The following is a 14,954-nucleotide window of genomic DNA, read 5'->3' as shown; positions in this document are numbered from 1 at the left end:
TCTTGTAAATTTTGAACTCTGAGGTCTCATAACCGTGTCAACTGTCACATTCTCTCAACAATCACCAGAGTCCTTTCTTTATTCCACATGATAAAGAAAAGAAGCAAAGCGCATTTGATGGCTACCATCTTGCTAAATTGGAATAAATATGTTTTCGAACATTCACGGACCTTTACATATAATTCACTCACTATAGTACACAAATAGCGACGGAATAAGCAAGTTACAAATAGAAAACGCGACAAGAAAGTAAAGAATACCTGCTGTGTAAAATACTTATAATGACTCCATTTATCAACAGGAATAAAGGGGATTGAACAAATAAAAAACTAGAAATTTTGCTATCAGTATAAAGCAGGAACTAACTCTACTAACTCTACTAACAGATTATTCAAAAAGATACAAAAGAACTCCTAATAACAGATTAAATGAAATAGGATAAGAAAGACATTATGTAGAATCAATTACAGGAAGAAATACTTCCTCCAGAAAAATACTGGACTTAGTTTGCTGTGTTGGCCATGCTTCTCTACATATCGGCTGCAGCAAACTCTTATAGACATGACCCAAGCGAGTAGGCATCAAATTCGCATTCTCCATCCATTAGCATAGAATCATTTTGCTCCTGCTTCAGAAACATTAAAGAACGAACGTCAGAACAATCATAAAATACAAAAACTGGTTATTGTTACAATTGAAAAATAACAGTACATGTGTGCAAATAAATAACAGCAGCATTTTGACGAATTTTTAAAGGTCAAGGCCAGTACCAGTCATTGACACATCATTAGCAGTTGCAATTATCCGCAATGGAGCTTAAAATATATAAAACATAGCAGTTCATACATTCAATAGTTGGCCCCTAGTGTTGAAATTTCTTAACATGTAGGTTACTCAGTCGAAACAGCTAAAAGCTAGTCAGAAGAGCCCGCAAAACAGTAGCATAACCACTTAAAAACAATGACCAACTTTTCTTTGAATAGTTTTATGATCATGCAATTCGAGTCTGGCTTCACATCACTAGTGTCATATCAAATCAAAAGATTCTACTTTTTTCTGTCAAATTTTACACTCATAAATTATTCTCCTCTTTTATCATGCCATGTCCAGAAGCAAAATTCTTTAACTCCCCAGAAAATCCGTGATATGCAACTAATAAGGATTCATGGCTATACATATATTTGATAGAAATAAATAAGAACCAAAGTTAAAATGACAATGCAAAGGTTATCGAAGACCGGAAGAAAACTTTCTGAAAGGTTGAAAAAAATAACTTGATGATATCGCAAGATTTTCAAACTAGCAAATCAATCATCTCACTAAATAAAAGGTACTTGGGGGATTGAAAAGTATGAATCTTTATTCAAGATATCCAATTTTTTGCTATAATATTTTTCCAATGAATCATTTATTTCGTGCATTATACAAACAATTACTCTTATGGCATTATATCACCAATACTGCCATGGCTAAAAATGACAGATGGATTACAACAGCAATGAAGCACAGACTCAAATACAAGAACCTCTTCCTAGGACTCCGTTGGCAGGTTTATTTAGATTATCTTAAAGCCGTAGTAGGTTCTATGCCGCTTAGAATGCTAACATTCACATTTCCTGGTTTCATTAGTAAGCTGGTTTTAGCTAAGAGTTTCAATATACTTATGTTTTACTAAAACATATACTCTAGCAAGCGACAAAAGAAAAGATAAATATTTGGAATTCAATATGAGCTGACCAAATCTACGCGGTGCATTTAGAGTTAATTGTGTCCCCTACAAACAGACCCACCTTATCTAGTTTCACATTAAAGCTAAGCTCCTTCATTTCTTGTTCAGTACGTCTAATATTCAACAACAAAAACATTATCATTAGGACAATTATATTAGGAAATCTGAATGAGATAACAGCAAAAGACATTTAATCATACCCGTTTGATCATTGCATTCATTATATCATCCAAAGACTCGTAGTTACTTTGAATGAAACCATTCTGGGACTTTGTTTGCTCCAAGAGATATTCCTCAGCGGACCTCATTTTTGGGTCCAAAAGGGACTTTTCAACTTCAATTACAGTATGGTGAAAATCTGATGGAGACTGGCCAACCATATGTGAACCAAGGTTCTTTCTCTGGTCCATACTCGGGTTGAATGAACCTGATACACCATTACCAGAAACCACAGACTTTATGGGGTTGCAACCCTGGCTATGATCTTCCCACCTCTGTCTTGAGTTGTAACTTGTATTTTGAACAGGATTACAAAAAAAGCCTGTTTGCCTTTGCATGTCTATGCTGGTATCCAAAGGTGTCGTAAGCACACTGGAAGAAGAGAAATCATTAAGGCTGTTAACAACCTGAGCGTTGGTGCAGGTCCGATTGTCTCTGAAGTTACTAGTGGATAAATCACCATGACTGAAGGGTTCATTCAAAGGCAATGTTGTCGAGAATTTGGACAACTGAACTGCATCCTGCCAGTTTTCATTAGATCTACTATGACCAAAAAAATTTGGAGAAGCACGAACACCAGCATCGAAAGATTCCCGGTTCAGCGATGGGCTACTAAGAGAAGATTGAGTTTCAAATGCTCCATTACAATTTTGTTGGGGGTGTGTTTGAAGCATCAGAGGGTTGCTTAAGGAACCAGGAGAAGTATTGCTTAGACCACCCATATTTGAGAAGCTATTCGCCGCTGCAAAGCCTGGCACATCACCATTGCGACTAAACTCTCCAAAGGAGACAATGGACTTGCTCTGCAGCTGGTTAGGCTCCAGCGGAGATGGAATAGCATGAAATGGATTCACAGCTTGGCTTGAAGGCAAAAGAGCTGGCTGAAGCTTTCCAATAGTGTTAACAGAATTACTCAGGCTTTGAGACTGAACAGGCTGAAGAATACCTGAAGAAGCTATCCCGCGCATGGTTAATCCAGAAGAAGAGTTCAATCTTCCGAGCATACCACTTGGATGATATGATGATATAGATGTGCTGGACAGCCTTCCTTGTCCATTCAAGGTACCAAACTCTGCATATCCGTCTAGCGCTGCCATTCGCAAGTAAGAGGAATCTTTAACACCAAATGAAGCAACCAGACTGGCTTGCTGGGATGCTGACATACTGATTCTTTTCAGGTAAAGCCTATATTTCTGTCATAAAATGTAAACAATAAGCCTGGAAAGGACAACAAACAAAATACTCAAATTTACACAGCATAACTAGCCATCCATAATGTAGCATGAATTTTCCACTAATTAGTTTTTAATCTTTATTTGTTTCAAAAAAATGACGGAAATAATGACAAATATTTTTAAATACCAAAGATCAGATGGTTAATCCAATAGCCCAAACATTTGTCATTCCAGAGCGAAATCATGAAATGATCTAATATACATTTTCAAGTTTTGTAAAATAGACGAAGCAATGTGGAAATTTAGAACCTGCAGATGGCTTGCAACATTTTCCCTTGTAAGTCCTTCAACATTCATTAGGTCAAGAATTTTCTTTGGAACAGCCTCTGCAATTGATCCTTATAGAAGTTAAGGTAAATACTACAAAGGAAAAAAAATGTAACTACGGGAAGAAAAATGTAACTACGGGAAGAAAAATGTAGGACACCACATCTATGGAAAGGAACTCACTGTCAAGACCCAATTGATTAACAGCTCCCACAAATTTCTTATGTAACTCCACAGACCAAACAACCCGAGGCTTCTTCTGATTCCCATGTTCATCATTATCATTTAAATTATCTTCACCCTCTTCTTCCTCATCTTCATCTTGGTCCTTTCGTTTCCGATTTGCTTTTCCATTCTGATCCGCGCTACCGCCTGATGACACTCCTTGTCCAGCTTCTCCCGCTTCATCAAGCGACTTGTCTTGGTTTGGGGACCGGTTTTGGTCTTTGGTTTGCAGGCTTTTTTTCCTAATCACATGTTGCCATATGTTCTTGAGTTCCTCCAGTCTCACCGGCTTTAGCAAATAATCAACAGCACCATGTGTAATCCCCTTGTACACAAGCTCCTTATCACTATGCGCCGATAACACTGTATCAAAAGTTTACAACCAACAATCGCACAATTACAATCTATCCACTATTTTGAAATCAAGTTAGAGCAATCTTTAAGTTGCAGAAGTTTTAAACTTTTCAACAAAAACAAGTTACCCTTAATTAAAATTCTCTAAAATTGTACAAGATCAATCATAAATTGCAAAAGGTCAAGTCACTAATGAAAATAAAGGGATGCATTGCTTACTGATGACTGGTAGGTCCATTTCAAGCCCTACAAGCTCAAGTAGCTTAAACCCATCCATATCAGGCATGTTCACATCACTAATAACCAGGTCATATCTGTTTCTGTTTTCTCTAAGCATTTTCAGAGCCTGAACTGCTTGATTGGTTGTTGTCACTGCAAAAACAAATCCAGTCATGACATTTAAGAACACAAAAAAATAAAATTTACAAAAGGTATTCAAAATCACTCAAGAACTATAATTACAGATCAGTGTTGCAATCACTGAAAAGAACACATTAAAATCTAATAATTGCTAGCAACAGCCAAATTAATCAAACAGTGACAATAGTAAACCAAGGTTGACAATTTACTCATAATAACAAGAGAATTGATAACCCAAAATCACAAGAATGAAAATTTAAAACAGAAACAACATTGGAGTTAAATTAAAAACTCAGATTATGTACACAAACAACTAAAGTCTATGTTTAGAGTAATAATTGACAAATAAAAACACGTATAAAAGTTTGGTTAAAAAAAGTGTCAAAAGGAGAGAAATGAAGCAGAAACATACCAAGATAGTCACATTTCTTGAGCAAAGTTTCCAAGACTTTGAGGCAAATTGGGTCATCATCAACAGCTAAAACACGCATACCCTCTGGAAATTTACCTTTACTGCTACTTCTTTTCTCCTCTATGGTCATGTTTTGAATCAAAGTGAAGAAAAAAACAAACAAACCAGAGACAACAAAATTAAGAAAGTTGATATCTTTTCTTGAAATGAAATTGAAACAGCTGATTTTGAGGCTTTCTAGCAAAACCCAGATTACAAAAACAAAAAGGAATTCAAAAAGATTCAAACTTTGGATCAAAAGAAAGAAAAAAAGTGTAGAATAATATGAAAATGATAGTGATAGGCAGAGTGGAAGGTTTCTTCAAGACCAACAAAACATAAAATCTATTTGTTTCTCTCACATCACATACAACACTTTCTCTCTCTACACTCTCTATTTGTCTTTAGTTTTGCACTTCTTTTTTCTTCTAACTCAACATCACACACTTTTTCTTCTCTATTCTTTTTTTATTTCTTTTCTCACATTGCATACAATGATTATATGTTCATTTCTGTTTGAATTAAATATAGGTAATTTTTTAATTCAAATTTTGTTTGAAGTTTTTAAATTTCAAAACTATGTTTTTATTATTAGACTAAATCTACCAAATATAACATATTGATATTTATGTAATTAATGTAAATATGGAAAGTTTTTTTTATTAACTATTTCCTTATAATTTATTTATAGAATTTCTTTATATGATAATGTGTTAAAATGTGCATAAATTTTATTGGTATTACATAAAAAAAGTCTATTTATTTAGTAATTTTACTAATTACATACCCCTCGCCTCAACATAATAGTCGGGCATATACATGAATAAAAGAATATAATTAAGTTAACTAAAATTAATTTTTTGATTATTTTTATTTTTTTATATTTTTTTAGATATACAAAAAATATATTTATAATTATAATATGTTTGTACAAATAAGTTGACTAGTCTAATTTGTTTTGTATTAATATCAAAAGAATAATAATTCTATTGTATATTGAAATATTTATTTATTTTCTTTGACAAAAAAAAAGATAAAATATGTTAAAAATAAATTAAAAAATTCAAATTCAAATTGTTTATAAAAATAAAAATAACTCATATTGAGACATTAAAAATAATAGAATAACATATTAATTTATGTAGTTCAAAAAAATATTAATTCATATTTGAAGAAGGAGAAATTTTTAGATAGACTCAATTATATTATAACACGTCAATAAAATAATGACATTATCGTAATATTATTATCTAAAAGTGTAAATAAAAAAAATTACGATAGTGACATCATTTTAATGACGTGTCATAATGTGATAGGCTAGTTCATGAATAACGTGAGAGACTGAATTTATCTAAAAATCTCTCAACAATATATTTCTCTCTGGAAGCTCCTAATTTGAGTTTTGTAATTTGATAGACTTGTCTTAAATAGATTATCCTATTTTTAAATGATTTGAATCTAATTAAGATTTAATTAAGATTCAATATGAAAAAAGAAAGAGGCCAAATGTTGTAAAAAGGCCAAACCTTTCACAAAAGTTTTACAAAAATCCCGACCTTTCAATTTTGTCGATTTTAGCCAAAAACTGATTGTTTGGTTTCACAAAAGTCCTGACCTTTCAATTGTGTCGATTTTGGCCAAAAATGGATTATTTGGTTTCACAAAAGTCCTGACCTTTCAATATTTGACATGTCATATAGGCGTCACATAGGCAAATTGAAATCAAATTGAGAGTTGGCCATAATTGAAACTAAATAATTTGTTTTTGGCCAAAATCGACAAAATTGAAAGGTCAGAACTTTTGTGAAACTTTTATGAAAGATTTGGCCTTTTTACGATATTTGGCCAAAGAAAGAAAGAAAAAGATGTTCTTCACGATGAATCATCCTGACCGTTGATTTTGAGACTTGTGGAGTGGGGCCCTTTTATAAAAAAGGGTATAGCTGTACTATACCTTAAGGTGGTGGCCCACGAAATTTGTCAAATAATGATTGTGGCCATCACATAAGCTGTGAATTTTGATAAAGAATTGTACGGTGATAAAGTCATCTGCTTAATTAAGCCTTCAGTACTGCCTACCACTGATCACTCTGTTTCAACTTTGAGATTTTTTAATTTGTTTTTGTTTAATCAGAAAACAAAAAATGTGACTAATAGTCAACTGAATGTAATTAATGAAAATTCGGATAAGTTAAAGAGTTAAAATCCAAAAAGAATTATGGTAATTATTTATACCTTTAAACGCTAATGATGAATTTTCTGTTTCTCCAAAATTAGCCATCCTTCCATTCATTTTGATTTTCAAAGTCCATTGATTAGAGGTTGTTGACATTGTGGACTAATTAGGTAATCATAGGTTTAAGGCAAAATTTCCTTTTTATGCAATTATAACCATTCAGTTGTGTTATGTCATAAATTATTTTATTAAAACTTACTACTATATGATTATTATAAAAATAATTTTAAATTTTTATATATTTTATTAATTTATTGTACATCAATATATCATGTAACAAATGATTCAGGGAATAAATATATCTATGTATTATTTATATTTCAGAGAGAATTTATACATCTAATTTATATTGTATACATATTATATTATTAGTAAATGAACTATAATTATTAAATAAATCTTACTAATAAATAACCAACTAGATACGTTTAATGGTTTGATCTGTTTAACAATTTCTTTTTGTATCTAATTTAAAAAGATAGAACCGGTTAAACCAATTGATCCGGTTAATTCTCGAAATACTGATTAAGACTTTGGTACAATTTATCTAATTATTTATTTGGTAAAAAGATTTACTAAAAGGGTATTTGTGTGTGAAAAGTAAGAAATTTTTTTAATTTATTTATAGCCATTTCAATATAAAAGGAAAAACACATGCACCTTAAATGTTCCTTTCATGAATGTTAAAAATGGCTAATCTTTATGTTATAACCTTAATTGTCACTATCAAATATTCATATTAAATATTTACAGATTATACTATTTATTGCATATACATTTATTTTCATCCTTTCACACCCACAAGAGGCATAATTATGTTCTGTTTTTCATGTTGATTACGACTTTATATATTTATTATTAGTATTTGCTAACAATGGCTATGGTTGAAAATGAAACATTGCAATTATAACCCATCACTAATTGCATTTTTTGCTCTGTTTTTTGTTTCTTCAGACAGAGGTTTGTTGAAGTTTATCTTGTTGGGCCATTGAAATTATGTTTTCATTTGTTTGGCCAATTTTATAATTTATGCTAATTATGACATGGTTTCTTTATTAGTAAATTTTCTATTTAAAGCCCATCTTTATCTTTAATTCCATTAGAGAAATGAACTTTTAAATAGGGTTAATGCCAAAAAAATCACAAACTTTACATGTTTTCTTATTTTAATAACGCAGTTTAAATTTTCTCATTTTCATACACGAACTACCACTTTTTTCCAAATTCATGCACAGCGCTGAGGTGGCACTCATTCATTGGTGTAAATGAATTCCACCTCAGCGAAGTACACCAATGGAGTCGTGACACCTCAACACCGTGCATGAATTTGAGAAAAAATGGTAGTTCGTGCATGAAAATGAGAAAATTTAAACTACGTGATTAAAATGAAAAAACGTGTAAAGTTAGTGAATTTTTTGAAAGCTAAAATGTTATAACTAAGGATATATATGCTCGAATCTGACAAATCAAATTAAAAATTAATTGAATTGAATTAAATTAAATTTTTGAAATTAAAACTTTTAAAGCAAATATAATTTCTCTGTTTGCTAACTTTTTGTTTGGGTTTATTGTACACTAAAATATAATTGTTTTTTTATTTAAAGAAATTGAAATGAACTATAAAACCAATTTTTTATATAATATCAAATTGGATATACTTATCTCTTCATTTCGGTTGTTCGAATTGATTTCATTTGTTAAAACTCTTTCTTTATTTTTATGATATTTTGTTTAAGTAAATAGAATCAACATATTGAAATTTTCTATTATTTGTTGAATCGATGTGAAGAATATAATTTCTATAAGAATGATGAATTTATTATTACAGAATTATAAATAATCAAGCAAAATAATCATCGAGAATAATTTTGGCAAAAACCACTAGAATTTGAATTATTCACTTCATTTAAACAACAATAGCTATCAATCGGTCATTCAAATTCTATTTTTAAGAATATCTCAATACTACTATTGTTTTAGAAAAATTATTGCACACAACCATTGCGGCATGTCATTCGTGCAACAAAACAATTGTGCGTTAGCTATGTGGAAAATTGAATGATAAAAAAAATAAGAAATAATTAAAAGATTTCCTATCGCAAATGTTCATTGGCTTGATGTAAAAATGACGTGGCGCAACGGTTGCATGGGATAAATATTCATTGTTTTAACACTGTCACAGACGAAATTAATCCTAGTGAAATATGTAAAATTTAATGCATGCATAGTGGAAATTACCTAAACTAATTAACATCGATTCAATATATTCAACAATGTATGGCTTCAAAACTAATTTTGCTGATTCTTTTACCTCAGAAGGAAGTAACCAATAAGTTTAATAAATATTCTTGTCAGCTATAGAATGAATCTGAGTCATACTAGACTAGAGCGTTGGATTTATTTTCTGATGTTCTATAGCTTAGAACTCGCAACTTTTTATCCACGTCGTATTTCTCAGTAAATATGAAATAAAAACGTTTTTGGCAAAATATAAATTTAGAAGTCTGCACTATTTTTATTTTTATTTGAGTTTTGGCCCGGGTCTCTTAGTATAATTTTTCTATATCGAGTCATTAAACTATTAATTTTGTTAATATGACAAGGGTTGGTTCAGATTTTCAATCGGTGAAACCTTTAGTTTTTATTTTTTTTTAAAAGCTACACATAAGCGTTTAATGAAAAAATTGAAAAGCAATTGGTAGTATTTTGAGCTTCTAACAGCTGCTTTTAGAAAATCCCAATTTAAATTTTTTTACCAACAACTGATAGATGTTTAAATTTTACGGTTAATTATTTAGACAGAACTACCCCTTCTAAAATATATTACTCCCTTCGTCTCATTTTAGAAGTCTCATTTACTTTTACACGCACATTACATTTAAATCATTTTTAAATTATCTAATTATACTTCCTTCGTCCCATGAAGATAGGTAAAATTGAGTTTGTATAAAATTTAAAGGTTAAAGTAGTTATTTTTTAACTTTCAATGATAATCTTGATTTAACTATTTAAATATTTTAAATGTTATTAATTTATAGTATGGAGAAGCTAATTATTATTTTAAAATTATAATTAAATTTTGAAAAAATATGTTTGTTATTAATTTTTTTATTGGATAAAGTGATAATTAATTATGATGTATAAAATATAGCAAAAGTAGTTAAAATTAATGAAGGTTACTATTGGTATTTCATGTTAACTATTCAAATTACTATAGTACTTTTGTATGTATTTTGGGACGTTTAAGATAGCCATTTTACCTATCTGTGTGGAAGGGAGTATAAAATTAACTTATTTATATTATAGCTACTATAACTAAATAATTTTAAAATTTATTAAATATTTTAAATAAAACAATCTTAAATTAAATGTAGTTTCTTATAAAAAGAACAATTTTTATAATTTTTATTAAATATAATATAATTTATTTACAATATAACAAAATAGAAAAAATTATTATTCTCCTTAAGGTCATTTAACATATTAATAGCAATTTGATTTCACCAAACAACTATTATGTATCAGTTAACAACTATTGATCAACAATCATCTACAAAAAACAACTGAACCGAACATGTAATAAAAAGTATTAATATGTACACAAGTATTTTATTTTATTTTAAATGTTTAGTTTGTCGCATTTTCATATGAATGTTTTATTCTAATTGCATTGCTTGTGAATGATTGCTAATGTTGATGTAATTGAAATGTGCTTCCTATTAGACTACAATAGGACAATGTGTGCATTAGTAATACTACCGAGTCTAAGAATAAGATCTAGAAAACAAAAGTAAAGGTAAAAATGAGGAGTGATAAATATTAAATATACGGTTAACTCGGTTGAATAATCTATCGGGACTGGGATCTCGGTGGAAAAAATCTCTCGGGACTGTGATCTCAATCAAGCTATCTCTCGGAATTTGTATCTAGTGAGTAACTCGGTTGAGCAGAACTATCTCCGGACTAGGATCTCGATCGAGCAATCTCTCGGGAGTCGCAACTTGTGGATTAAGAGCTGGACGTCGGTAAACTTGGTTGAGCTACATCCTCTTCGGACTGCGCCCTCTTTATAAGGACATGATTGATTGAATGGTACCAAATAGAAAATGGTATAAGATAAGTGTTGGGTTTTATTGGTTCATAACGCAGCGGAATTTCAAAAATTATCTAAAAACCCAAACCAAGATCCATGTAATTCGAATTAAACAGAACAATTACTTACTTGTATGTCGAATTCAACAGCAATGTAGGAAGGAAGGAGATGGTTCACTTTGGTGATACCTGGCCTCGGATCAGAAACGCCTCCAAAAGAACGCGTCCTCTACGAGTATCCACACGAACAGACCTTTAGCCAAAACTAGTGCTTGTGTGCTAGCACTATTGCTTCACAAGCAATTTCGAATTTTAGTGATTTAGTGAATAATGAATTTCGTGATTCTCAAACCAACTGTTTAATGAGTATTTATAGTGATAAATAACACTAGGGTTTGAGACAAATTCGAATTTCAATCTCATTGCAATTCTACAAGTTTATGTTTATCAAAAACTCCTTTTTGATAATTATCCATATATATTAATTACTATATTTATTATCTTCCAAAAATAATAAATTAAGGAAAACGCTTATCCTTAAATTTCGAATTAATATATATATTTATTAATATATATATATTACGAATTATATATATATATATATAATTAATCATTTAATCACATTGGGCTTGTACAACCCATAACTGTTTTGGGCCTGTTCTTAGTGTGCGACCCTGTAGGTTCATATAACGTTGGCAGTAGGCTCGAAATCCCTAATTCAGCCCACAAGTCATAAGTGGCCTCTAGCAAGACATTATGACTACCCAAGTTATATGAATATCGATAATCCGATTTAACCATTTACAATAATATTTTAATCCCTTTGTCTCTCAATATCCAGATTGAATATAAGGCATAGTTATGTCATCCTTATAACATTCAATCATTAGTTTCTTGACTCTAAGTAGACTGAAAATGATAACTTCTTATCAATTAGCATGGCCATGCATTTTCTTCAGTCTATCTTCTTCAAGGGGCCCATAGATATCTTACTCAAATAAATGAGGGACAAATTCCTTCTCAATCACTCACATTTCTCACATAGTTACTTTCATATCCAATGACAATCTATTCCATTATCCTGTTAAAGATAATGTAAGACTGTATCAAAATATGAAATAGCTATGTAGAAATCCATGATGATTTCAAGGTCAAAGGATTATACTAATAGAACTGTAATGAGAATTACTTATGACAGTGATCTATGTAGTATTCTCACAGTGGGTCATCCAGTGCCTTATTTCTCAAATAACACCTATGATTTGACTTAATATCTCATATACATGATTAGTAAAACATAATCATCAGTCAACATCATACTAGTCTCAATGTTCTATTAAGACTAGGGATAGATGGTATATAATTCTTTTATTAAACCTAAGGGTTCTACTATCAAGTCACATACTCGATGACCTTAGAAAGAATTAACCATTCAAGTATTTTAATCATTAATATAAAATGATAAAAACTGCCAATCAATAAATAATAAAATGATAAAGTCAAAACATGGTCAAACATGATTGACCTAGTGCATATCACTAACAATAAGGATCAGGGTTTATTTGATTACGTATTTGGTGTGCATGATGCGATTGTGTTTTAATTAATGTTATTAAGTAAATGATGCGAACTCACTCAATTTTATACTGAACCGTTGTTTTCTCCCATTTTTCAGGAAAAACATAGTCAATTTTAAAAGTATACTTCTGAAAGTTCATATCTCGGAAGTCTTATTGCAAATAGCATGTGTTTGAAGATTTATTCTAGATTTCGTAGTAGCTTTAGTGTTTAATTTTGTACCAATGGTCAATGAGTCATATGTACGTCTCGCCTGTTATTGTTGCAAGTTGTACAATTTGAAACGATGGGTAAATTGATTGTATTGATAGTTGAGCTATATAAATATAATTATTTTAAGGAAAAAAATTTGTGTTAACAACTCCCATTATTAAGGGAAGTGTGAAAGGAATTTTAGATTTACTATAGATTTCAGAGCTAACACTTTTATTTCTTAGCACCAATCTCAGTTCGTGAAATCGGGTCGTGACATTATTCTAATGGAACAATACTCTAATATATTTTTTGTTCTTATAAAGCGATATGAGAATTAAGTTGCGGAACATGTAACGCTTATTCTCTATCAGTTCATCAAGATTGATTTTTGAACTTTCTCAAAAATATCTTACTCTTGCATCTGTTCGATAAATTCTTAATTAAGAATATTGATTCAGTAAAAAAAGGAAATTTGATTTGTGTGTTAGTTGGCCACATCACATAAGTTTAAAAGGTAAATTTATACTTATAAAAATGTACCCTTTTATTGTTATGGGTGTAAAATTAATATAAGATTGGCTATAAGATTAAAATAGTTGTGAATTGACCCTTGCAAATTGAGTGGATAAATTAACACTTAAGTTCTTAACTATATGATGTGGAAAATTATACAACAGAATCGTTGCGCCATATAGTTTGTGCAACAAATTAATAATGCGTTAGCCATATGGAAAATTTAATGATTAAAAAAATAAATAATAACTGCAATTTTTTTTATCGCAAATACTAATCGATTTGTTGTTAATATGACATGTCATAACCAATGCATGAGATAAACACTCATATGATATATGTATTTTGATTAGAACAAAGGATAAATTCACCCCTCAATTTAACACAAAATATCAAATGAGTCATTTTCTAAAAAAAAATGGATAAAACTAACCTGCAGCTTGTGTTTTCATATAAAAAAATCATTCCCCCACTCTCACACCCTCAAGTGAGACACACTATCCATTTTTAAAGTGTAAAAAGGCTTCGAATGATTCCTAATTTAATTTCACTTATTAAATTGACATTCAATATTTTTAAATTTTAATTTATAATCTTTATATTTTTAAACTTCAAAAACCAAATTAACTTTTAAATAGAACTTGTATGATATTTTCAAACCCTTGTCATTTGATTAATTAAAATCAAATATATTATTAAAAATAAAAATAAAAACCCAAATAATTTCTTCTTCTCCACCCACCACCAACGAAACTCGCCGCCACAATACCCGCTGCAATCGAGACCCGTCGTACCTCCACCTAATTGTTCCATCTGATAATAGACCCGCTGCTCTCAGACAAGAATAGACTCTCTGTTCTCGTTGAGAACAACAAGTATGTTCTCAAATTTGAGAACAAAGGGACTTCTCGTCTGAGAACAGTGGCCGGTGGTGAAGGGTGTTCACTACAAGAAAACAGGGCTTTAGCGACGGAAATTTCCGTCGCTAAAGCCCTAATTTCCGTCGCAAAACAGCCTTTGCGACGGATTTGCGACGGATCGTATCCGTCGCAACATTTTTGGTCGCAAACAAAATTTGCGACCAAAAACGTGTCCGTGGCTAAATTTGCGACGGAAACGTCCGTCGCAACAGCCACAACGTCCGTCGCAAATTTGTCTCCAATTCCTTTCGTTTGGAGACAAATTTGCGACGGAAATTGTGCTTTTGCGACGGACGTGTCCGTCGCAAATGCCTCAGCCTTGGCGACGAAGGCTGAGGCATTTGCGACGGACACGTCCGTCGCAAATCAGCGACGGACAAAATCCGTCGCCAATTCATCAGCTTTTGTCTCCAAAAGCTGATGAATTGGCGACGGACAAGTCCGTCGCAATTTCTTAATCCGTCGCAAATGTCATTTTTTTTGGCAGTTTTTTGCCGTTTTACGCTGTTTTTTGCCGTTTTCCCCTGTCGTTTTAAATACAGTAATAACAATTCATTTATAAATTACAATCAATTGAAAC

The 14,954-nt window shown here is 31.1% G+C and overlaps 1 protein-coding gene across 4 annotated transcripts; it reads right to left on the bottom strand.

Annotated features, from left to right (window-relative positions):
• Window positions 1–250: 250 nt before the first annotated feature.
• On the bottom strand, window positions 251–5,302 carry LOC126680952 (two-component response regulator ARR12). Of its 4 annotated transcripts, none has more exons than XM_050376296.2 (7): window positions 4,802–5,302; window positions 4,249–4,401; window positions 3,634–4,038; window positions 3,433–3,509; window positions 1,930–3,141; window positions 1,791–1,842; window positions 251–628 (listed from the first exon to the last, which is right to left on the bottom strand). In XM_050376296.2, the coding sequence occupies exons 1-6, from the start codon at window positions 4,929–4,931 to the stop codon at window positions 1,834–1,836; spliced, it is 1,986 nt and encodes a 661-aa protein (XP_050232253.1). In that variant the 5' UTR covers window positions 4,932–5,302; the 3' UTR covers window positions 251–628; window positions 1,791–1,833. The 4 variants fall into 4 exon arrangements, with proteins under 4 accessions (XP_050232253.1, XP_050232247.1, XP_050232231.1 ...); XM_050376290.2 differs by having other exon boundaries at window positions 251–625; XM_050376274.2 differs by lacking the exon at window positions 1,791–1,842.
• Window positions 5,303–14,954: the final 9,652 nt, after the last annotated feature.

Source organism: Mercurialis annua, linkage group LG1-X, assembly GCF_937616625.2.
Source record: "Mercurialis annua linkage group LG1-X, ddMerAnnu1.2, whole genome shotgun sequence".
Classification (NCBI taxonomy): Eukaryota; Viridiplantae; Streptophyta; class Magnoliopsida; order Malpighiales; family Euphorbiaceae; genus Mercurialis; species Mercurialis annua.
This window is presented reverse-complemented; position numbering and strand designations above follow the sequence as displayed.

Excerpts from the sequence above, each read along its gene's own strand:
- LOC126680952 (XM_050376274.2), bottom strand. The coding sequence starts at position 4,931 with ATGACCATAGAGGAGAAAAGAAGTAGCAGTAAAGGTAAATTTCCAGAG. Across the intron at positions 4,039-4,248 it reads AATGGACCTACCAGTCATCA|TGTTATCGGCGCATAGTGAT; the intron begins GTAAGCAATGCA and ends CTTTTGATACAG. Across the intron at positions 3,510-3,633 it reads TAATCAATTGGGTCTTGACA|AGGCTGTTCCAAAGAAAATT; the intron begins GTGAGTTCCTTT and ends GATCAATTGCAG.